The sequence below is a fragment of the Poecile atricapillus genome, chromosome W (genome assembly GCF_030490865.1).
Source record: "Poecile atricapillus isolate bPoeAtr1 chromosome W, bPoeAtr1.hap1, whole genome shotgun sequence".
Taxonomy (NCBI): Eukaryota; Metazoa; Chordata; class Aves; order Passeriformes; family Paridae; genus Poecile; species Poecile atricapillus.
The window spans coordinates 625,333-649,716 of NC_081288.1; the positions used below are offsets into that span (position 1 = coordinate 625,333).

The window sequence follows — 24,384 nt, forward strand, 5'->3', positions numbered from 1 at the left end:
ACCTATCCCCCAACTGCCCCCTCCCAGCCCCCCAAGTGCCCCCCTGGCACCACTTACCCAGTCCATGGCCCCCAATGGATACTGCAAGAAAGACCAGGGAGAGCGGTGAGAAGGGGTTGGGGGGCTGGCTGGGGGGCCGGGGGCGCCGAGGGGGCCAGGGGGCTCCGGGGGGGCCGGCACATCCTGTCCTGGGGGCACCCGCTCATCCCCACTGTGCCATGGGGCAGGTCTGGGGGCAGTGGGAGAGGTGCTGAGGGGCAGCAGTGGGGCAGTGGGTGTGCTGGGGGGCAGCCACGGGGTGCTGGGGGTAAGGCAGGGGTGTCTGGGGTGGGTGCTGTGGGACAGCAAAGGGACACTGTGGCTCAGCATATGGATGTTGTGGGGTAGGAGGGGATGCCATGGGGCAGGAGGGTCACTGTGGGGCAGGGAGGAGTGGGGTGGGGCAGCGAGGGGACATGGTGGGGCAGTGAGGGGGTGCTGTGGGTCAGCAAGGGGATGCCATGGGCCAGCAAGGGAATGCCATAGGTCAGCATAAGGACACTGGGGGGCAGCCCCACCTGTGACGAGGCACTTGCTGGCATCGCCAGAGGGCACGGCGAGGACACGGAAGGGCGATGCAGGGATCTCGTCACCCCCATACTTGACAGTGCTGGTGTAGCGCCCGGGCACATCGGGCACGTAGGACACTGTGTAGGTGCCGTCCCCATTGTCCCGGATTGACGCCTTCTTGGGCTGCCCCTCGGGGTCCTGCAGGCAACCCCCATCAGTGCCCTGTGCTGGGGGCACCCTGTGGGGCTCAGCACCCCAGGATGTGGGGGAAAGGACACCCTGTGGGGCACAGCACCCCAGGATGTGGGGGAAAGGACACCACGTGGGGCACAGCACCCCAGGATGTGGGGGAAAGGACACCACGTGGGGCTCAGCACCCCAGGATGTGGGGGAAAGGACACCACGTGGGGCTCAGCACCCCAGGATGTGGGGGAAAGGACACCCTGTAGGGCTCAGCACCCCAGGATGTGGGGGAAAGGACACCACGTGGGGCTCAACACCCCAGGATGTGGGGGAAAGGACACCCTGTGGGGTTCAGCACCCCATGACTCCCCCCTGCACTAACCAGGATCTGGAGTGTGAGCAGCCCTTCACCCATCCTCAGTGTGTCCCCCCACAACCCTGACACCACCACGTTTCCCCCTCACGCACTGACCAGAATCTGCACCGTGAGCAATCCCTCGCCAGCGTCACGAGCGTCAATGGTGAATTCGACGGGGAGGCTGGCAGGGATCCCTCCCGCACTCAGCCCGGGGCCACTTGCCCGCACCTTGCTGGCATCGTGGGTGGGCAGCGCCGTCACTTTGAAGGGGCTGGGGGAAGCAGGGAGTCAGGAGAGTGCCGTGATCTCCAGGCTGTGGGGACCCTGTGTCCCCCCTCTACCCACCCGAGGTAGGGGTCTCACCTGCGTGGCACCTCCTGCCCCCCGTACTTGACAGACACGGTGTAGGGCCCATCAGTGGCTGGCGTGTAGGTGACCTTGTGGGTGCCATCACCATTGTCTCGGATCTCCACTGGCTCCGGCAGCCCTGTGGGGCGGGGACATGTGGGGTGGGGACATGTAAGGCAGGGGAACATGTGAGGCAGGGGGACATGTGGGACAGGAGGACATGGAGGGTATAGAGCAGTATGTAGGGCACAACCTCCCTGGGCAGGGAACTCCATGGAGGACACCCTGTGGGTCTGAGCACCCATGGGGAGCGCACTCCATGAAGTTGGACACCCTATGAAGAAGGGGATCCATGGGGCTGGAAGTCCCGTGGGGTAGGACACCCTATGGAGCAGGACATCCATAGGTAGGACACCCTATATAACAGGGGAGGACACTCGATGGAACAGGGCATCCATGGTGCTGGACAAGCCATGAGGCAGGACATCCCAGGGGGCAGGACTCTACAGACCATGGCATCCAAGGGGCAGGACATCCCATTATGAAATAGGACATTTATAAGGCAGGACACCCCAGAGGTCAGGACACACCACAAGACACAGGCCCCTGCTGTGTCCCCTCTTACCAGTGGGCCCCAGCAGCGTCACCTCAAGGGCTGCATGTCCTGCGGCACTCACGTCCACGGTGAAGCTCTGGGGCAACCGCGCTCGGACACTGGGACCCAGCCCTGGCCCTGAGCACGTCACCTTTGAGGCATCCACAGCATCCCGCACTCGCACCCGGAACGGGCTCCCTGTGTGCAGAAGGGGTCAGTGCGTGATGGGGCAGGGACGGGCGCAGTGTGGCCACTGCCAATGTGAGCGCGGGGTCATCGTGGGAATGGGGTCAGTGTGGGGATGGGGTCAGCATGAGGACAAGGTCAGCATGGTCATGAGGTCAGCAGGGGCACAGGGACAGCATGGCTATAGAGTTGGCGTGTCCATCATGTGCATGGGCACTCTGTTGGGCCAGTGTGCTCATAAGGTCAGTGTGGCCATGGGGTCAACACATCCATAGGAGCAGCATGGCTATGGGTTCAAAATGGGCATGGGGACAACACGATCATGAGGTCAACATGGTCATGGGGTCAGTGTGAGCCATGAGGACAGCATGACTGCATGGCCAAAGGGTCAGTGTGGGGAAAGGCTCAATATGGGCATGAGCACAGTGTGGGGTCACCATTGTCATGGGGTCCACATGTCCATACAGTCAGCATTGGAACAAGGACAGCGCGGTCATGGAATAGTTTGGGCAAAGGCTCCGCATGGGGTCAAGGTGGCCATGGGTCAGTGTGACCATGGGGTCAGTGTGACCATGGGGGTACCAAAGCCATGGCCATGGGGACAGCACAGGCAGGGGACAGCTTGGCTGTGGGGCCACCGTGGGTGGCGTCACCGCAAGGAAGCCCTGTGACCTACAGGTGACAATCAGGACACCTCCCCGCACCCCATCCCTGTGTCCCCTCTCACCAGGGATGGGGTGGCCGCCGAAGGTGATGTTGACATCGTAGTCACCAGGCGTGAAGGGGACATACTCCACTGCACAGCTCCCGTCCTTGTTGTCCTTGCAGGACATCTTTGCCTCCGAGGGACCCTCAATGGCCAGGCCCAGTCCCCCAGTGCCTGCACCCCTGGAGATATGCCACCACTCAGAGAAGTGACACAGGCATGGTGGGGCAGGGGGAACAACAGCCATAGTGGGGAGACAGAGGTGCCACCTCCATGGCAGGGGGAGGAAGCTGCCACCTCCCTGGCAGAGGTGGCACCTCCATGGCAAGGGGACAGATGCCATCCTCATGACATGGGATGGGGACAGCACTTTCATGGCAGGGGGTGGAGATGCTGTTTGGTGACATGGGATGGAGGTGGTACATCCATGGGAAAGGACACGGGTGGTAGAGGATGCGAGAAGTTGGACGTGGGACCTCTGGCAGAACACGGAGATGCCAGAGTGGTGGCACCGGATGGAGGTGGCGGGTTGGTGACATGGGATAGAGGTGGGACACGCACATAAAGGGCACAGGTGCAAGAGGATAATGGTGGCACTTCTATGATCAGGGATGGAGATGGTGGGCTGGGGGCTTGGGATAGAAGTGATATCTTTGATCCATGGTGCTCATCACAACCCCCCCAGACTCACAGTGCCCCCCCCCCCCCATGGTGGGCACTGTGGGAATGGGTGTGGGAATGGAGGGACTCAGGGTTTGTGTCCATCTGCTCTCCACACTGAAGCAGGGGGCCGTGCCCACCCCAAAGCCCCAATATGGACAGCACGAGGGGTCGGTGCGTGTGGAACAGGGCTAGGGCAGGGGATCTGGAGGTGTTGGGGGTCTTTGGGGAGCAAGGTTGGATTGGGGTAGGGGGTCAGTGCCCACCTGGTCTCCACAGTGAAGTGGTTGGCCGTGCCCACCAGGCCGCCCTCCAGGCCAGGGCCGTGCGCCCGAACGCGTGTGGGGTCGCAGCCCTCGGCCACCCCCACACGGAATGGGCTCTTGGGGACTGCCACGTCATCATAGGTCACCTCCACCAGATGCAGCCCTGTGACAGGGACACCATCACACACTGCCCAAGGAGGAGGCACAAGGGATCTGTGGGATGGGGATTCTCAGGGAATTTTGGGGGTCCCTGGGTGGGGTTTTAGGGCAAGGCTGGGAGTCCCTGGTTGGGATTTGGGGGTGTCTCAGGGGGACTTAGGGGTTTCTGGTTCTGGAGAATCAGGGGGAATTGAAGGGGGTCCCCACTTGGATGTGGTATGAGAAGGTCCCTCTCTGAGGGTCCCTCATGAGGGATGGAGGATGCCTGGCCAGGACCTGGGGTCCCAGGGGAATGTTGGAGTCTGGTGGGGGAGCAGAGTCCCTGGGAGAGCTCATGGTCCCTGGAGGTTCCTGGGGTGTGTTGGTGTTCCCTGGGGGCTGGGGGTCCCTAGGGGTTTGGGAGTCCCCTGGCTATGTCTGTGTTCTCTAGGAGGGTCTGGGGGTACCCAGGGGTGCTGGAGTTCCCAGGGGGGTTGTGGGGGTCCCTCACCCTCCTCGAAGGGTGTGTACTCCACGCGGTAGGTGCCATCGCCAAGGTCAGTGACGAAGGTGTCGATGGGGGTCCCGGAGGGGTTCAGCACCCGTGCACGGATGTGGGGTCCCCCGGTGGGGGCCAGCGCCCGCGCGTCCACCGTGAACTCAGTGCCCACCTCCCGCAGCACCCCTGAGGGGTACAGGGGGGTCAAGGGGACCCAGAGCTCACCTGGGAGTCCCTTGCAGCAGCCTTTGAGAGCCCATGGCCCCCTTGGCACACACAGGGGCTTCAAGGGGGAACTGGCACAGCCTTGGGGTCCCACCCCACACCCCCTGCACCCCCAGAACTTCCCCCCAGGAATGAGAGGAAAACCACAGGGACCCCTGAGTAGTGGTGGGGGCAAGGGGGACAGGGGGAAGAGAGATGACTGGGGTGCCCAGGAGAGCCCCCATTAGAGGGAATTCCCATGGGGAGGAGATGTTGGTGAGCATGGGAGAGTCCATGGCCTCGGGGTCATCCATGCAAGTGGGAGGTGCCCACGGAGGGATGTCCACAGGATGCCCAGAGACCCTCCACATGGGAAGGGCTGTCCATGGGGTGTCCATGGGGAGGGGATGCCCATGGAGTTGGAATGTCTGTGAGTGGGGATGTCCATAGAGAGGGGGTACCCACAGGGATGGGGTGCCCATGGGGATGCTCACAGAGGGGAGATGCCTGTGGTGGTGTCCACAGGGGTACCCAGGAGGAAGAGATGCCCACAGGGATGGGACGCCCCCGGGGAGAAGGAGATCCCCACCCAAGGGAAGGAGGTGCCTTGGTGAGCAGCCCCTGCACGGCCACTCCCTCACCTCGCGGCTCCACGCCCTTGCCGTAGACCTTGACGCTGCTGGTGTCGATGGCCGGGTCAACAGTGACGCGCACGGGGCAGTTGGGGACCGGGAGGCCGCCGTAGTTGATGGTGATGGTGTAGGCGCCGGCGCAGGCCGGAGTGTAGGTGATGGCATAGGTGCCGTCACGATTGTTCTGCACCAGCACCTCAGCCTTGACGCCGGCCTCGGAGCGGATCTCGATGGTGAGCTCGGCCTCTCCGGCCTGCGAGCAGTCCACGGAGAAGGCAGCCGCCTCACCCGCACGGCCGCGCTCCAGCCCCGGCCCCGACGCCGTCACTTTGGCCGGGTCGAAGGGCGCCGTGACCGCAGCCGTGAAGGGGCTGCCCGGGATGTGGTGCCCGGCGAAGAGGATGTTGATGTGGTACTCTCCAGGTGCCGTGGGCAGGTAGGACACAGCACAGGAGCCATCCCCGTTGTCCTGGCACTCAATCTTGGCCTCGCAGGGCCCCTCCACTGTCAGCCCCAGCCCCCCACTGCCCGCGCCTTGCGTGGCAATGGAGAAGGGCGCTGGGACCCCGACACGGCCGCCCTTCAGCCCTGGCCCTGAGGCCACCACCTGCAGGCACAGTGACACATGGGGGTCAGGGGGAACACAGGGACGGGTGGAGATCAAGAGTGACACAGGGACAGCTAGGGGTCAGGGGACACAGGGACACGTGGCGGGCAAGGGGGATGTGTGGCCATCAGTGGACTCCCGTGTGACTGCCCTGTAGCCCCACCCCAAGGCCACCACCTGTTCACAGGGCAGGACAGGGACACAGGGGTCGGGGAGACACGCAGGGGTTATGGGGGCACAGGCACACGTGGGGCTTGTGAGCAGCACATGGGGCGCAGGAGGGACACACAGGGATTGGGACACACAGGGATTGGGACACACAGGGATTGGGACACACAGGGATTGGGACACACATGTCCCTGTTGCACACATGTGCCACACTCACCTTGGAGGGGTCAGGGGGCAGCAGAGCCTCCACAGGGAAGGGGCTGCCTGGAACCGGGTGCCCATCGTAGGTGACCTCGACACGGTGGGGCCCCTCCTCGGGGGGCGTGAAGGTGACAGGGTGGGGGCCTCCAGGGGGCGCAGGCCCCACCGTGCAGGGCACGGGGCGCCGCGAGGGGCCCGTCACCTTCACCTCCAGTTGCCCCTGGCCTCCTGCACCCTGTGCCTCCACCTGGAACTCCTGCACCTGCCCCACTTCCGCCTCTGCAGGGGAGAGGGGGGTCAGAGGGGCACCTCACACCCTGAGGTGTCCCTAGACTGATGGAGAATCCGGGGGGGGATGTCTGTCCCAGGGTGTGTCACCTCCACCCAAGGCTGTCCCCCATGTCCAGGGTATTGTTTCCCCACAGGGTGTGTGTTCCCCCATTCCCTCCCCATGCCCGTCCCTCATACCCTGTTTGCTCCCCTACAGGAGTGGTCCCAAACCTCTCCTACAAGGGTGCCCCCCGACCCACCCTTGGGGGCCCCAAGCTGCACCCCACAACCAGGCTGTGTATCCCCCTACACACCCTACACAGTGTCCATGCCCTCAGGTGTTCTCACCCCATGCTGAACCCCACACCCAAGAATGCCCCCCCCAGAGCACCCCCACATTTAGAGTGTCCCCCCAAGGGAGGCTGATCCCCTCACCCAGGTGTCCCCTCCAAGGTCACTTCCCCCAGGGTGCTCCCAATGCTCCAGTGTCCCTGCCAGGGCCTGCCCCCCACCCCACACCACATGCAGGGTGCTCCCCTCCCTCGGGGTGCCCCCAGCATCGCCCCAGTGCTGTCACTCACTGCTGTTGAGCCCCTGCACTTTGACCTTGCCCAGCTGCAGGGGGGGAGCCACAGTGACGGGGAAGGGGCTCTTGGGGATGGGGTCCCCTCCATAGGTGACCACCACAGACAGGGGGCCCTGCAGGAACAACTCGACTTCAGGGTGGTGCCAGGGGACCCCCACACAATGCCCAGTCACGGGGCAGAGGGTGGACACCCACAGGACAGCGCTGGGGGATTCGAAGGGGCTACCAGGGGACACACAGCCATAAGGGCTGGGGGCTTGGGGGGTCACCCACGGCTGCTGGGGTGGGTGAAGTGCCAGGGATGGGGGGAACCCGTGGATCTGGGGGCACCCTGGGTAGACAGATACACACGTTGGGCTGAAGCTGCCCCAAGGGGTGCCACAGAGGTGGGGTGTCCACGGTGATGGGGGGATGTTCATAGGGGTGGGGTGCCAGGAGCTGGGGGTACCTATGGGAAGGGGGTGCTCATGAGGGTGCCCCTATACACTCAGCTGTATGGGTGGATGTCCTTGGGGGAGCCCAGGGAATGGGGTATCAATGAGAGGGCCCCTCTTGGGTACCCCACGGGCTGGGGAGCCCCTGTATGTTTGGGATCCCCTCGTGGGTTGAGCCTGTGGGTTGGGGTGCCCAGAATGGATGTTCCCGTGGGTTGGGGTGCCCAGAATGGATGTTCCCGTGGGTTGGGGTGCCCAGAATGGATGTTCCCGTGGGTCAGGGTGCCCAGAATGGATGTTCCCGTGGGTCAGGGTGCCCAGAATGGATGTTCCCGTGGGTTGGGGTGCCCAGAATGGATGTTCCCGTGGGTTGGGGTGCCCAGAATGGATGTTCCCGTGGGTTGGGGTGCCCAGAATGGATGTTCCCGTGGGTCAGGGTGCCCAGAATGGATGTTTGCGTGGGTCAGGGTGCCCAGAATGGATGTTCCCGTGGGTCAGGGTGCCCAGAATGGATGTTCCCGTGGGTCAGGGTGCCCAGAATGGATGTTCCCGTGGGTCAGGGTGCCCAGAATGGATGTTCCTGTGGGTTGGGGTGCCCAGAATGGATGTTCCCGTGGGTCAGGGTGCCCCCAGCACGCACCTGCTGCAGCGGGGTGTACTTGACAGTGTAGGAGTAGTCATGATTGTCGATGACCTCGAAGTCAGCCACAGCTGGGCCAGGCCCCGTCCCCACGAACCGCACGTCCAGGGGGGCCTTCCCCGCCCCCCGCGTCTGCACGCGGAAGTGGGTGGGGGTCCCCACCTCCACCCCTGCACCACAGGATCGAGTCACTGCAGGACCCACGGCACTCGCAGTCCCCGCCCCACAGCATCCACCACTCCCACCCCAGGTCCCCCATCCCCACCCCACTGGCCCCTCACCTGTCCGGCTGAGCCCAGGTCCCTCGGCTTTGACCTTGGTGGCGTCATGGGATGGGTCCACCTTGATGCGGAAGGGGCTGGACGGGATCTCCTGGGGATCAAAACCAGGGCACAGTGACACGGGGGCACCACAGAGTTAAAGCCCCAGCCCCACCTGGCCGCTGGGGACACCCCACAGAGCAGGGGATGGACCCCTGGGGACGTGGGGCAGTCCCAGAACCCTGACCTGGTTGGCAAAGAGCACCATGATGGTGTAGAGCCCTGCGCCCGGCGCTGTGTACTTGACCGTGAAGGTGTCATTGTCATTCTTAATGATGTCAAAGTCGATGTCGGCCTCGAGCGGCCCCACCACTCCTGGGGCGCACTTGATGCCAATGCTGACGTCACCTGTGGGGGTGGCTGGGTCAGTGGCCCCCATTCCCCAGGGCTACACTGAGGAGTGGCACATGGGGCAGGGGGCTGGATAAGGACTGGAGAGGATGGACAGGATCAGGGTTGATGGACCAAGATCAGAGATAATGGACCAGGGATGGGATGCAGGAATAGGCATGCAGGCCCAGGAATCCTGGACCAGGAGCAGGGATGCAGGATCAGGGATGCTGGACCAGGGATTAAGACCAGGACCAGAACTGACGGGCCCAGAATGAAAGACCCTTGATCCAGGGACAATGAACAGGACTGGTGGTAATGGTCCAGGCCCAGGGGTGCAGGAGCAGGGGTGATGGCCCAGGGACACAGGCCTCATGGCCACAGAGGAGTTCCCAGGGTGCCCCCCACCACAGCACCCACCCTGTCCAGCCTCACTGCAGTCCACGGTGAAGTAGGTGGGCTCGTTGGCCTTCAGCCCTGTCTTCTCCACACCTGGCCCATGCACCTTCACCCTGCTGGGGTGGCTGCCCTCGCCCACGTTCACCTGTGGGCCCACAGTGTCACATGGGGCAGGGACACGGACCCCTCTTTCCCCAGCACCCCATGGGACTGGGACCTCCAACCCTGCCACTGGCACCCCGCCTCCATCCAACCGCTCCAAAGACTCCCATCCCCAGCACTTCATGGGACCCCCAACCCTACCCCAGCACCCTATAGGTCTGGGACCCCCATGTCCACATCCAGCACCCCATGGGACCCCCATCTCCCTCCACATCACCCCATGGGCCCCACATCTCCCTCCACATCACCCCATGGGACCCCCATCTCCCTCCACATCACCCCATGGGCCCCACATCTCCCTCCACATCACCCCATGGGACCCACATCTCCCTCCACATCACCCCATGGGCCCCACATCTCCCTCCACATCACCCCATGGGCCCCACATCTCCCTCCACATCACCCCATGGGCCCCACATCTCCCTCCACATCACCCCATGGGCCCCACATCTCCCTCCCCATCACCCCATGGGCCCCCAGCCCCACCCGGGCCCCCATCCCCATGGGACTCCCATGCCCCACATCTGTCTTCTTAACACCCTCCATGATTTAACACCCCCTCCCTGCACCTCCTGGGACTTCCCCATGGCCACCCCAGCACCCCATGGGCCCCCTGTGACACCCACACGGAAGGGGCTGTTGGGGGTGTTGACACCCCCCCAGGCGACGATGACCGTGTGCTTCATGGCTTTGGTGGGGACGTAGACACAGTGGAAGGTGCCATCACCATTGTCCTTCACCTTAATGTCGATGGGGAAGCCCTCGGCGTCCTGTGAGCAGCAGAGGGAGGTGAGGGAGCCCAACGGCACTCAGTGCTGGCCAATGGCACCCAACAGCACCCAGTGGCACTCAGTGCTGGCCAATGGCACCCAACAGCACCCAACGGCACTCAGTGCTGGCCAATGGCACCCAGTGGCACTCAGTGCTGGCCAGTGGCACCCAACAGCACCCAGTGGCACTCAGTGCTGGCCAATGGCACCCAACAGCACCCAGTGGCACTCAGTGCTGGCCAATGGCACCCAACAGCACCCAGTGGCACTAAGTGTTGGCCAGTGGCACCCAATGGCACTCAGTGCTGGCCAGTGGCACCCAGTGGCACTCAGTGCTGGCCAATGGCACCCAATGGCACTCAGTGTTGGCCAGTGGCACCCAGTGGCACTCAGTGCTGGCCAATGGCACCCAGTGGCACTCAGTGTTGGCCAGTGGCACCCAACAGTGCCCAACAGTGCCCAGCAGCACCCAGCAGTGCTCAAGGGCAGCTAGTGGTGCCCAACAACACTAAATGGAGCCCAGCAGTGTTTGACTGCACTCAAAGGTGCTCAGCACCACCCAAGGTCACTCACCAGCCCCCAGCACCACCCAACAGCCCCCAACAGTTCCCACCTGTGCATAGAGCTTGAGGGGCCCCTTGCCGGCACCACGGGCGTCGATGGTGAACTCGGCCGGGCGATCCACGATGCAGCCAGTGGGCTCCAGCCCTGGCCCAAACGCCTTCACCTGTGGAGAGGCGGGGTTAGAAGGATACAATGGGGTGCTGGCACCCCCAGCACCCCCAGGTGGGACGCGATGGGGTGTAATGGGGCACAGCAGGGCACTATGGAGCACAACAGGATCTGTGGGTTGTCGTGGGTCACAGCACCTTGTCGGGCCAGGAGTCAGGGGGAGCGGGGCGGATATCAGCCATGAAAGGGCTGTCCCGGATGTCCTCATCATCACAGACCACGTGCACGGCGTAGAGCCCTGGCTCGGTGGGCCAGTACCGCACATCGCACGAGCCGTCGCCCTTGTCATCGCACTCGATGCGCGCCTGGGATGGGCCCTCGATGGAGAACCCTGGGGGCACCGCAGCCACCATTACCCTGTGCCTGGACCCCCAGATCTTGTCCTTGCCCCCCACTCTGTGCCCATGACCCCAGCAGGGTGACACCTAACATGTCTTTATGTCCCTCCCAGAAAGGCATCCAGACCATTGTCCCCATCTCTGTGACCACGTTTCCAGGCTGGCACCACCCATGCCCCCCCACCCCACCCCACTGTGGCCACCCCCAACCCGCCCCATGTCCCCACTCTGCGTGCCCGTGTCACCACAGCAGTGGGGGACCCCAGCACGGTGCCCATCCTCCAGCCGGTCCCCATGTCCCCAGGGGCGTTTCAAATACTCCGTGCGCTGGTCTCCACCACACTGACATCCCTCACAGTGCCACACTGCCCCATGGTGCCCCCCATTCCATCCCCATGCCCTCAAGAGGGTGTCACCCACTCATGCCCTTGTCCCCACCACACAGCTCCCCACCCTGTTCCCACAACACGACCCCCAACCCCGTCCCCATGTCCCCCCCCTTCAGGGCTCACCCAGTGTCCCCACCACAGTGTCCCACCCCTCCATGTCCCCCCAACTCACCAAGGGTCCCCACTTCAGTGCCGACGGCCTCAACCACGAAGTCTGCAGGGCGCCCCACGACCCCACCCTCGAGCCCCGGCCCCCAGGCCCGGACCTTCTGTGCCCCGGGCTGGGGGGACACCTGCACCTCAAAGGGGCTGGGAGAGGACAGGCAGGTGTGAGGGGGGGCTGTAGCACACCTGCACAACCCCACCCCCTCACAAATCTCCACCTTGAACGGGCTGGGGGGAATGGGGGGCAGGGGGCTGTACTACACCTGCACCCCCAGTCCCCTCAAACATCTCCCGCCCCTGGGGGGACACCTGCACCTCAAACTGGCAGGAGGGGATGATGTGTACCCCACACACCCCCCCACATTCCCCAAATCCCCCACCCCCAAGGGCACACCTGCATCTCAGACAGGCTGGGGAGGGTGGGGGGCAGTGAGGGGTGGGGTTCGTACATCATTCCCCTGCTGCCCCCCGCCCCGCACAGACCCACCCCCCTCACTCCCCCCTTGCCACTGACCTGCGGGGGATGGCGTAGCCGCCCCAGGTGATGGACACCTGGTAGGTGCCGGGCACGCGGGGCACGTACTCGCACTCGTAAACGCCGTCACCAACGTCCCTCACTGTCACCGGCTCCTCCGTGCCCCCTGGGGGAGGGGGTCAGATGGGGCACCCACCCCAGGGGCACCCCCCAACCATGCACCTCCCACGGAGCCCCCCAACCCATGGCCAACCCCAGGATGCCCCCCAACCCTCCAACCTCCGTGGATAACCTCACGGGACCCCCATCCATGCACCCACATCCCCATGGCCAATCCCATGGTGTCCCCCAACCCCAGACCCCCCCATGGGTTCCCCATCGATATCCATCCCTCCATGGGGAACCCCCACCCACACACTCACCCCACGGGCCCCCCGGGGGGACCCTGCCCACAGACCTCAATATCCAGCCCCATGGTGCCCCCCAGCCCGTCAGCCCCACCAAGCTCCCACACGGTGCCTGGCACGTACCTGGTCCCCGCAGTGTCACCCGCAGGTCCCCGCTGCCCGCACCCCGCGTCAGGACCTTGAAGTCAGCCACGTCCTGCACTCGGACGCCCCGTGGCTGCAGCCCCCGGCCCGTGGCCCGGACCGCCGAGGGGGTGCAGGCTGCAAACTCCCATTAGCACCCACCAGCACCCACCAGGCACCAGGGGAACCTTGGGGAACCCCCAGGAAAAGGAAGTGGGGGTGTCCCAGGGCTGGCAGGGGCACATGGGGATGCCTTGGGGATGCCCTGGGGATAGGGGAGTGCCATGGCATCCTCAGGGGCACAAGGAACCAAACCCTGGGGACACCTTGGGGACAGGGGTGCCAGAGGGACACCCAGGGGAGTGTGAGGGGACCATGGGTTCACCCATGGTCACTTATTGGTGTCACGGAGCACCACGGTCACCACTGGGTGCCTTGGGGCCACTTGTGGTGACATCTGGGTGACACGGAGCCACTGACAGTTGTCACTGGCTACAGTGGTCACAAATGTTGTGGAGCCACCGTGGGGACCTGGGAGGGAGCCTCACCTTCAGCCACATTGACAGTGAAGGGGCTCCTGGGGACCTGGGTGCCAGCGTAGGTGACACAGATGGTGTGTGGCCCCTCGAGGACGGGCCGGTAGGTGCAGCGGAACACGTTGTCTCCCTTGTCCTCCAGCATCACCTCCACTGTGTCCCGCCGGCCCTGGGGGTCTGTGATCACCACCCCCACATCGCCCGAGCCAGCCCCTGTCATCACCAGGACACAGGCTCAGTGCCATGGCCAGCCTACCATGAGGACATGTCCCCAGAGCCACCCAGCCGTGCCATGGCCCTGTCACCCTGATGACACGGCCCCACAGCCACCAGAGCATCCCATGGCCATGGCACAGGAAGGACACAGTCTTGGTGCCACTTGCCACACCATGGCCCTGCCACCATGGCCATGTCACCATGAAGGCGTGGCCCCAGAGCCACTAAATCGTGCTATGTCAGGGCCACCTTGAGGACATGCCCCAGAGCCACCTGGCCATGCCATGGCCCTGGCATGAGACGGACATGTCCCCAAGCCACCATGAGATCATGCCATGGACATGCCACAGCTCTGCCACTCCCAGGACACATCCCCAGAGCCACCAGGCCACCCCATGTCACCAGGAGAACGTAACTTCAGTGCCAGCAAGTCACGTCACAGCCACAGCACCACAATGTCTCAAAGTCCCTGGGTCACACCATGGTCACGCCACCACAAAGGCATGTCCCCAGTCACCTGGCCGTGCCATGGCAACCCCAGAGACCCCCAACCCCGCTGTGCCCCCACCTGCAGTGTAGATGTCGAAGTAGGTGGTTTTGTTGGCCACGTTGCCCACGGGCTCCAGGCCGGGGCCGCGTGCCGTCACCTTGCTGGCGTCACCCAGGGCCATGCCCACATTCACCCCAAAGGGGCTCCCGTCAATGTTCTGCCCCGCGAAGAGCACTGTCACCTGGAGGGCACAGGGACATCAAGGGTGTCAGGGGACTGCACCACACCTCAGGAACAAACCCCCCAAAGGACCCCCACGGAGAGAGCACGTGTGACATCCCAGGGACACCCCTTAGAGTGACAACCTGAAGAGTCCCCCCCAGCAGTGACTGTCCCCATGGACTCCCTATTGTCCCCTCCAGACACCCTAAAGCACAGGACACCCAGGAATCCCAACGGGACACCCCAGGCTCCCCCCAGTACAACACCTCCCCCCACAGACTTCAGCGTGGCACCCCAGGCACCCTACAGGGCACCCCAGGGCCACCCAGTGCCATCCCTGGAGACCCCAAGGGGACCCCTCCAGGCACCCTCTGGGACCCCCAAGCCCCACGGTGCCAGCTGTCCCCCATTCCCCTTGGGGGGAGGCGTGGGGAGACAGCCACCACTCTGAGGTGTGGGGGGTGTCAGGGGTGGGGGTGTCCCCAGGAGCATCACAGGGGGTGTGTTGTGGGGGGTACTGTGGGGGGCATTGCAGGGTCACCAGGGGGCTCACCTTGTGCAGCCCCCCGACCTTGGGGACGTAAGTGACGCTGTACGTTCTCTTCTTGTCGTTGTTGGGGACCACCTTGGCCTGGGGTGGGAAGAGACCCCAAAACCGGGGAAAGGGGGTGACACAGAGCTGGGGCACTGGGGAGAATCTCCCAGAGAGGGAGATGGGGAGGATCTGCCAGAGGGGGACCAGGGCCCCTGTACCTCCTCAGTGTGTCCCTCGGGGTCCTCAACATAGACAAGGACCTCACCCATCCCCGCCTCGAGGGTCTCCACAGTGAACTGGGCAGGGCGCAGCACCACGTTCCCCTGGGGCTCAATGCCTGCAGGGTAGAAGGAGTCAGGGGGGGCCCTGGCACCCCACAACCCCCCAGAACCTGGGGCCTCCAGGTTTTCCTTGGTGATGGCAGGGGGGTCCGGGGTGTCAGTGGTGTGTCCCGAGTATGGGTGGGTGAGCCTGACAGGACTTTGAGGGGTCCCTGTGCATAGGGGGACTTTTGGGGAGCCCTGGGTGGGGAGTGCAGACCCTGGGGCTTCCCTCAGGTGTCCCTGGGTACAGGTGACACACCAGGATTGGAGAGGAGTCCCTGGGCTTGGGGGGGCTTGGTTTACTCTCATGCCCTGACAGGCAGAGCCCCCAGGGACTCTCTTGTGCCGGGTTCCAAAGCACCCCATGTCCCCCACCCAGCACCCTCCCCGTGTGCCCCCTGCGCCAGTCCCCGTGTGCTCCTGAGCTCCCCATGGGTGGGGTCCGTGCCTCTCGTGTCCCATGTCCCACCTGGGCCAGATCCCCAGCCCCTGCTGCCCCCACAAAGCTCCACACCCCCTGTCCTGGGACCCCAGCCGCCCCACGGCCCCCCGATCCCTCTCAGCCCCCCGTACCGGGCCCATAGGCGCGCGCACGGCCGGGCTGGGGGGGACGGGGGCGCAGGGGGGCCCCTGGCCGGAGTTTGGCCTTGGGGAACTGGGACAGGTACGTCATCACCGAGTGCTCATCCACGTTGGGGTCCACGATCTCCTCGGGGGCAATCACCTGGGGGGGAACCCCAACACCTGTCAGACCCTCCGGGCACCCCCTGCTGCGAAACACCCCCACCATGCACCCCACTACCAGGAGGGGCCCCCTGACACCTCCCGATCCTCCTGGGACCCCCGACACCCATCGGACCCTCCTCACCCTCTGGGGAACCCTCCCACACCCCCACCCCTACCACACCCACAGGTGCCCAGGTGCTCCAAATGCCTGGGGACCCTGTGGATCCCCAAGGACACCCCCCAGACACGCCCTCGCACCCCCCATGTCCTCTCCCAGTGCCCCCCTGTTCCTGCCCTGTGCCCCCACCCGGGAGAGTGCCAGTGTCCCCCCCACGCCCTGTCCCTGCAGAGACCCCACGTCCCCCCGTGCCCGTACCTGGGGGACTCCCAGCCAGTCGTCTGCCTGCTGCATGGCCTCCCGAGCGTTCTGCACCGGCTTGTTGGGGTCCCACTTCTCCCAGTCCGGGCACAGACCTGGGGGGGGCCAGAAGGGTCAGGGGCGCACCCCCGTCCTGACCCCCGTCCTGCAGCTCCCCCTTTCTGTGCCTGGTGCCCCCCAGCATCTCCATCGGACCCCGTCCCTCCCCGTACCCCTGTACCCCTGCCAGCCGCCACCTGTCCCACCCCCTGCCCCAGCACCCCCTGCCCCGCACCCCCTCACCCGGGCCGCAGTTCTCGCCCCCCGTGTCCCCCCCATGTCCCCCGCGCCCCCTCGGTCCCCCCGCGCTCCTCACCCGGGGCGCAGTTGTCCACCAGCGCTCCCAGCGCTTTCCCGTCGCGCCAGTCGCGATTGAAGTTGGTGATGGGCAGCTGCGGCACCTTGTGCTGGATCCAGCCCAGCAGCCGCTGCTTGGGGGTCTGGTGGCGGCCTTCCTCGTCCTCCTCCTCCTCCCACATCGGCATGGAGATGGAATAGTGCAGGATGAGGGTCCAGATCAGCCCCAGGATCAGCTTCAGGTTCCCGTCCACGATGGCCTTGCTGTCTGTGGGGGAGAAACGGGGGGGGCTGAATGCCGAGATCCCTCGGGACCCCCCCGGGACACCCCGAAATGCTGCGGGACCCGCCGGAGGGATCCCCGCACCCTGACAGCCCCGGTCCGGGATCAGCTTCAGGGTCCCGTCCCATCCGGCTGCCTGCGGAATGGGGGCAGAACGGGAGGAGCCGCCTGGGGCACCCCAAAACCCCAGAGCACCGCCACAGGGACCCCCGACACCCCGACATCCCCCGGCACAACGGGGCGGGCTCCAGCAGCCGTCTCGGGACATCCCGACACCCCACGGCAGTGCCACGGGACCCCGCACCCCGACACCTGCCTGGGGACACGCCGGGGCACAGAAGCGAGGGCTGAACCCCACGACACCGCCCCCTGCCCACCCCGAGCACCCACACCCTGCAGAGGGACCCCAGCAGCCCCCCGGGAAGCGCCGGGTGGGGGCACAACCCTGGCAGAATGGAGAAACTGAGGCAGGGGACGGCTGGGGGGGGGGAGGGGGGCCCGAGGCATCCCGGTCCCTCCCCCACCGCCCTGCGGAGCGGACCCTCCCCCCCTCCCTTCCCCCGCCACTTCCCCCCACGAGCGATCGCGTTTCAGGGAGGAAATGGGGGAGATGTGGGAGCGGGAGGGACAAACCCGGGGGGGCAGCACCTGGGAGGTCCCCAAAACTTGGGGGTCACATCTGGAAGGGGTCCCGGGAGCGGGCAGGGACACGCGTGGGGAGGGGACACCGCGGGGGGGGGTGGGGGGGGGGGTCTCGCACCCCCCGGTCCGGGCGGGCGAGGGGGGCCGTGCAGGACCCTGAGTGCGGGGGGGCCGCAAAGCCTCCCCGAGCCGGGGGGGTCACCCTGCAGCTGTCGGGTGGGGGTGGGCGCTGGGGCCCGGACAGGGGTGGGTGGGTGGGTGTGCGGGGCCCCCCCGCGCGTGAGCTCAGCGCCCCGGCCCCGAGCCAAGCGTGAGCTCAGCCCCCCCCGCACGGGCCGGACCCCCCCGCTCCGCACGGCCCGCCCGGGGTCAGGACCGCGCTGCCCTTGCACGCCCACCCCTCGCACACTCGCCCGCAGCCCCAGCGCTGCCTCCAGCCCTGCACATTCACCCCATTCCCCTTCCTCCACCGCTCTCGAACGCTCATCCCGCTCCTGCTTCTCCCTCACCCCTCCCCTTGCACATTCATCCCCATTCTCATCTGCCCATCCGCCTCACTCTTGCACGCTCACCCTCCATTCCCATTCATCCATCACCCTGCTCTTGCACACGCACCTACGGGCCCATCCTCGTTTGTCCGTCATGTCCCTTGCACACTCATCCTTCATGCCTCATCCACCCAACTTGCACTCTCAGCCTATTCACACTCACCCACCTCCTCCCTTTACACACTCATCCAGATCCCCACTTGTCCACCCCTGCCTTCAAACAGTCATGTTCAATTTCCCATCCCTCCACCACGCCACCCTTGCACGCTCGTTCCTCATTCTCATTTGTGTACTGGCCTTGCCTTTGCACACCCATCACCAGCCCCATCCTCACTCCTCTGTACTCACAGTAACCCCATTCCCACTCCAGCACCCCTGCCCTTGCACACTCACCATTCCCACTCCTCACTCCTCTGTGCTCACAGTAACCCCATTCCCACTCCAGCACCCCTGCCCTTGCACACTCACCGTTCCCACTCCCCTCCCAGCCTCCAGCACACTCGCCCTTTCCCCCCTCCCGTGCCCCTTGCACACCCACCCATGGACACTGTTCCCCTCCCGTGCCCCTTGCACACCCACCCATGGACACTGTTCCCCTCCCGTGCCCCTTGCACACCCACCCATGGACACTGTTCCCCTCCCGTGCCCCTTGCACACCCACCAATGGACACGAGCTTGATGTGCTCCCGCTCCAGGAACTCGAGGGCCACCGAGACGTTCTCCAGCTTCATCTGGCGGAAGTTGGGGCGCGGGTGGTGCTTGCGCCCCATCTTCTTCTGGCTGAGCACCTCGAGCAGCGCGATGAGGCGCAGCCCGTCGCTCAGGTCGCGCTGCAGGTCCACGATGCGCTTCTGCACACACTTGAGGTGCTCATTGCACCAGCGTGTGAACGTGTTCTGCTGGATCTTCTTCCAGGGCGCGTCCTCTGCAAGGTCCTTCTCGGTGGCCGGGAGCTCCTCGGGGTCCTCACCCGGCGCTGCCTCGTAGGTAGAGTTCATCCTGGAGGGGTTGGGGGGCTCCTCGACGGGCAGGGGGTTTCTGGGTGGTGTGGAGGGTCCTGAGTGGGGGGCGGGGGGAGGGGAGGAGTCCTGGGTCACTTCTGGTGCTGTGTGGGGGTCCTGGGTCAGTCCCAGCGTCCTGAAGGGATCCTGGTACTGTGGGTGTGGGTCCCAAATCAGTGCCGGTGTCCTGTGGGGGCCCCGGGTCACTGTGGGTGCCGGGGGAGGGGGTTCTGGGTCCCGGTGGCAAAGCTGGTGCTGGGGGACGTTGTCCTGGGTCGGGGATGGTGTCCTGGGTCAGAGCCGGTGTCCCGGGTGGGGGCCCTGGGTGGGTGAAGGTGCCCGCTCTGGGGTCCCGGTGCTGGGGGATGGCGTCCTGGGTCAGTCCCGGTTCCTGGGCGGGGGTCCGGGTGGGTTCCTGTGTCCTGGATGGGGTCCCAGTTCCCGGCAGTGGGGGACGGTGTCCTCGGTCAGTCCCGGTGCTCAGGGAGGGTCCCGGTTCCCGGGGTCAGTACGGGTGTCTGGGGATGGGGTCCCAGTCCCGGTGTCCCGGGAGGGGCTCGCTGCTCGGTACCGGTGTCCTGGGTAGGGGTCTCTATTCCCGGAGTCGGGGGCTGCTGTCCTGGGTCCGTCCCAGTGCAAGTTCCCGGTGGCGGGGCTGGTTCCCGGTGGCGGGGCTGGTTCCCGGTGGCGGGGCTGGTTCCCGGAGGGTTCCCGGAGCGGAGCGGCGGCTCCCGGAGGGCTGGCGGATCCCGTAGGTTCCCGGGCCGGTTTCCGATTGTTCCCGGAGCGTTTCGCGGTGGGTCCCGTGTGCTCGCGGTGCGTCCCAGGAGCGTTCCTGGGCCGGGGGCGAAGGCGGCAAGTGGCGGGGCCGGGGGCGGCGGCGGCTTTAAGCGCTGCCCCGGCCCGGCCCGCCCCGTCCCGGGGAGGGACCGGCCAGGAGGGACGGAAAGACCGCCCGACCGGCCGGGGGGTGGGGGGCCCGGCCCTCGCTATTTAAAGTCCCGGCCTCACTCCCGGACCCCCGAACTTGGGCACCCCTCAAATCCCTCACTCCGGCACCCTCAAACCCCCGAATCCGGCACCTCCCGAGAGCCGGGATCCCAGCACGCCTCGGACCCTCCGATTTCGGCACTCCCGGCCCAAGGCTCCCCCAAACCCGGCATCCCCGAAACCCCCAAACCCAGGCAGTTCCGAACACGCACAGATACCAGCACCCCTAAATCTCCGACATGCCTAAAACCTCAATGAACTCAAACTGCGGCACACCCAAACACCGACACCCACAAATAAAAACACCCCAAACACTGGCACCCACAAACTCCCAAACACTGGCACCCCAACACCCCAAAACTCCCCAAATTCCCTAAAGTCCAATGCCACAAACTCTGGCAGCTCAGAACCCCCTGACCCCAGATATTGGCACCTCCAGCTTTGGCACACCGAACCACTGGCACGCCTAAACTTTGGCACCCTCAAACCTCAGCACCACCAAACCTCGGCCCAAGAACCCCAGCCTCCCTACACTGAAACCCGGGTACCCCAAATCCTGGCACGCAGACACCCCCGAAACTCTGGCATCCCAAAATCTAAGCACCCCCAAACTCCAGAATCCACCCCCAATAATCCCAAATACCTGCAACCTCGACACCCCCAAACCTCAGCACCCTACAGCCCAGGCACCCCAACACCCTGTTATCCTGCTACACCTGTACCTCGATACCCCAACACCGCAGGCACCCCAATACCGCAGGCCCCCAGCAGCACAACGCACCCCAAAACCCCCACAAAGACACCCTGCAAACTCCGAACCCCCTCACTCATCCCTTCCCACTTGGGAACCCCCGAAAAACCCACATAAAAACTCCCCCCCAGCCCCGAGGGGCACCACTGAGATCCCACAAACCCTCTCAGGATCCCCCTCCTGGAAACCCCACCGGGATTCCCCCTCCAGAACCACCCCGGCCGTGGAACCCCCACCCTGTCCCCCCCCGGCTGCGCCCCACTGCCCCCCGCTGATTCCAGCCGTGCCTCAGTTTCCCCATGGTAGTGGCACATGCCTGGGGAGGGGGTTCGGTCATGTTTGGGGGTTCGGTCATGTTTGGGGGTTAGCCCTGAACCCCGCTGCCCCCCGAATCTCTCCTGTGTCCCCCCCCACCCCGGACGCCCGAGGCCTCCTGGACACCCTCGGGAGGGGCGGGGGGGACACTCGTGTGACCCACATTGGGTCCTCACGGTGGGGGTGATTTGGGGGGTATCGTGTTCCCCCTGTTCCGGTGCCTGCCCTGGAAGCTTCCAGCGGGGGAGGGGGGGCGGTGCGGGTGCACCCCGAGGTGACAGCGGGTGACAGGGGGTGACGTGGGGGGGTGACGTGCTGGGGGGTGACGCGGTGGCGCCTGCGCCAGCACCTAAAAATAACCTGCCGAGTCAGAGCCACGCAGCGGGACCCAAAATACCCGGGGGGCAGGCGGGGGGGGGGCACCCCCAACACACCGGCACCCAAAACACCCCAGGACAAGGGGCTGGGGGCGAAAGGCGGCAGCGTCCCCCAGCAGGACCCCCAGAGCCAGGCAGGGGTGGGAAGGGGAGCGAGCGGATTGTTGGGGGGCTCAGGGTGGTCCGGGAAGGGGGGGTCAGGATGTTTGTGGGGGTCCAGGGTGGTCCAGGGGTGTCTGAGCAGTCGGGGCACTCCGGGGGGATCAGTGTAGGCCGGGGTGGGGGTTCAGGATGCTCCAGGGGGAGCCGGGGGGATCGGGTGCTCCACAGGGGTCCCAGTGCCCCCCGGAGTCTCGGCTCTGCCACAGCCAGGGAGGAAGGGCAGAGGAAGATGATGGTGGAGGCCACGATGAAGGGACAAAGGCCCTGACCCCCCGCCAGTGTCTCCGAGGGAGGGGACGTAGGGTAGAGCCACTGCCCCCTGTGGTGACACCCTGAGTCCAGTGTCCCCTCACTCTGCCCCTGGCTTTGGGTTTCCCGCATTTTTCTGTTTTTTTTCTGTATTTTCTGGGGTTGGAAACACCCGGGGTCCTCGGGGAGGGTGACATGGGGAGGGGAGCACCGGCAGCGTGGGGGCACAGGGAGGGGAACAGGGGGACACTGAGGCCATGGGGACAAGGGGGACACTGAGGCCATGGGGACAAGGGGGACACTGAGGCCATGGGGACAAGGGGGACACTGAGGCCATGGGGACAAGGGGGCCAGGGCTGGGGTGCATGGGGGAGAGGGGAGCGAGGGGAACGAGGACAGTGGGACACAGGGAACGTGGCCCTGGGGACAGCAGGGACCTGTGTGGGGACACATCCAGGAGGGCACAAGAGCAGCAACTTGGAGGTCCTGGGAGTCCCGTGGGGGCCCTGGGGCTGTAGACAGAGCCGTGGGTCCCGTGTGGGGTGGTTCTGCCGGTACCAGTGGGCACCGGGGCTTGCTGGTACCTGTGCTGGAGGGTGCTGGGGGTCCTGGCAGGGCTGGCGGTGCTGGGGGTCCTGGCAGGGCTGGCGGTGCTGGGGGTCCTGGCAGGGCTGGCGGTGCTGGAGGTCCTGGCAGGGCTGGCGGTGCCGGGGCCCCGGAGCTCCACGCTCGGCACCTCCTGCTGCAGCCACGGGGGGAGCGGCTCCTCAGCAGCATCCCCGGAGCCCCCAGCCCCTTCCCCACTCTGTGGCCACCGTTCCAGAGCCACGGAATCCCTGAGGCTGGAAAAGCCCTCCCAGGCCAGCGAGCCCAAGCTGTGCCCCCACCTCGTCCCAGAGCCCTGAGTGCCACATCCCGGCCTTCCTGGGACGGCGACTCCAAACCTCCCTGGGCAGCCCCACCAAGGCCTGACTGTGCCCCACTGTGCCCCGGCTGTGCCCCACTGTGCCCCACTGTGCCCCGGCTGTGCCCCACTGTGTCCCACTGTGCCCCACTGTGCCCCACTGTGTCCCACTGTGCCCCACTGTGCCCCACTGTGCCCCACTGTGTCCCACTGTGCCCCACTGTGCCCCACTGTGCCCCGGCTGTGCCCCACTGTGTCCCACTGTGCCCCACTGTGCCCCACTGTGCCCCAGCTGTGCCCCACTGTGCCCCACTGTGCCCCACTGTGCCCCGGCTGTGCCACAGCTCCCACCCCCCCTGCGCTGTGTCCCCCCCTCTGCAGCCCTGCAGTGACCGCAGTGACCGCAGTGACCGCAGTGACCACAATGACCACAGTGACCACAGTGACCGCAGTGACCAGAGTGACCGCAGTGACCGCAGTGACCACAGTGACCACAGTGGCCGCAGTGACCACAGTGAGCCGGTGTGCAGTGACCACAGTGACCGTAGTGACCACAGTGACCGCAGTGACCATAGTGACCACAGTGACCACAGTGACCATAGTGACCACAGTGACCACAGTGACCACAGTGACCACAGTGACCAGAGTGACCACAGTGACCGCAGTGACCGCAGCTCCCCAGGGGAACAGTGAGGGAGGGGAGGGACATGGGGCACCCTCTGTGGGGTGTCTGTCCCCTGCATCACCACCCTGTGGCCCCCATTTGGGGGGTGCCCAGTACAGCTGCAGCAGAACTGACCTGATCCAGTATGGCCCAGTCCAGCCCAGTACACCCTGGTACCGTGTGACCAGACCCAGTACAACCCAACAGGACACAGTACAATCGTGAGACAACACAGTGCAGTACAGCCCGGTGTAGTCCAGTAACCCCAGTACAAACCAGTACAGCCCAGTACTGCCCAGTAAAACACGGGCTGGGCGTTCAGCCTACCCAATCCCCCCGTTCCTCCCCTGGCCCACCCCTGAGCCCCCCTGGCCTCATCTCTGCCCCAGAGCTGGACAGAACCCCAGGGGTGCCCCAGGGTGGGCGCCCCACCCACACTTCCCAGGGCACAGCTTCCCCTGGAGGTGTCACCCCTGCCCCAGCTCCCCCTTCCCTGGGGGTCCCAGAGCGCAGTCCCTGCTCTGGCTTTTATAGACACCCCCAGCCCGGGGGGGGCAGTGCCTGTAATCCCCCCCTAAGCAGCTTCTGCTCATCCTTCCTGTTCCCCGGGGGTCCCGCAGGCTGGGGGAGGGAAAGAGGGGTGAGGGAGGGCAGGAAACGCTGGGAGTCTGATGGAACTTGAGTCCCAGCAGTGCCCCCCTAAAGTGACCCTCTATCCCTGACCCCCCAGCAGTGCACCCCCAAAATGAACGCTCCTTCTCACACACCCCACCTCAAACAGTGCCCCCCCCGTCTTCTCCCCCAGCCCCTGACACCCCCAGACTGCCCCCATCTCTTGGGGTCTCCCCAGCACAGGGATCCCCCCTAAGCCCAGAACTGGGGACAGTCGCTTTGG

General features: G+C 65.4%; 1 protein-coding gene across 2 annotated transcripts in view; it reads right to left on the bottom strand.

The window, feature by feature from the left end:
- Window positions 1-19,963, bottom strand: part of LOC131591578 (filamin-C-like) — a 30,954-nt gene extending 10,991 nt beyond the window's left edge. Inside the window, exons 1-29 of one of the 2 annotated variants that reach the window (XM_058862402.1) lie at window positions 18,738-19,963; window positions 16,623-16,871; window positions 16,265-16,362; window positions 15,736-15,886; window positions 15,058-15,176; window positions 14,858-14,935; window positions 14,161-14,323; window positions 13,389-13,589; window positions 12,841-12,978; window positions 12,350-12,476; window positions 11,843-11,979; window positions 11,081-11,274; window positions 10,825-10,938; window positions 10,068-10,211; window positions 9,301-9,424; window positions 8,738-8,898; window positions 8,512-8,602; window positions 8,231-8,400; window positions 7,152-7,269; window positions 6,317-6,579; window positions 5,334-5,931; window positions 4,501-4,674; window positions 3,852-4,014; window positions 2,947-3,107; window positions 2,064-2,231; window positions 1,454-1,577; window positions 1,205-1,361; window positions 558-747; window positions 58-81 (exon numbers count right to left, since the gene is read on the bottom strand). In XM_058862402.1, the coding sequence (XP_058718385.1) occupies window positions 58-81; window positions 558-747; window positions 1,205-1,361; window positions 1,454-1,577; window positions 2,064-2,231; window positions 2,947-3,107; window positions 3,852-4,014; window positions 4,501-4,674; window positions 5,334-5,931; window positions 6,317-6,579; window positions 7,152-7,269; window positions 8,231-8,400; window positions 8,512-8,602; window positions 8,738-8,898; window positions 9,301-9,424; window positions 10,068-10,211; window positions 10,825-10,938; window positions 11,081-11,274; window positions 11,843-11,979; window positions 12,350-12,476; window positions 12,841-12,978; window positions 13,389-13,589; window positions 14,161-14,323; window positions 14,858-14,935; window positions 15,058-15,176; window positions 15,736-15,886; window positions 16,265-16,362; window positions 16,623-16,871; window positions 18,738-19,074 (4,936 nt within the window). In that variant the 5' untranslated portion in view covers window positions 19,075-19,963. The remainder of the gene's footprint in view (window positions 1-57; window positions 82-557; window positions 748-1,204; window positions 1,362-1,453; window positions 1,578-2,063; window positions 2,232-2,946; window positions 3,108-3,851; window positions 4,015-4,500; window positions 4,675-5,333; window positions 5,932-6,316; window positions 6,580-7,151; window positions 7,270-8,230; window positions 8,401-8,511; window positions 8,603-8,737; window positions 8,899-9,300; window positions 9,425-10,067; window positions 10,212-10,824; window positions 10,939-11,080; window positions 11,275-11,842; window positions 11,980-12,349; window positions 12,477-12,840; window positions 12,979-13,388; window positions 13,590-14,160; window positions 14,324-14,857; window positions 14,936-15,057; window positions 15,177-15,735; window positions 15,887-16,264; window positions 16,363-16,622; window positions 16,872-18,737) is intronic. The other variant, XM_058862403.1, reaches the window with a different exon arrangement.
- Window positions 19,964-24,384: the final 4,421 nt, after the last annotated feature.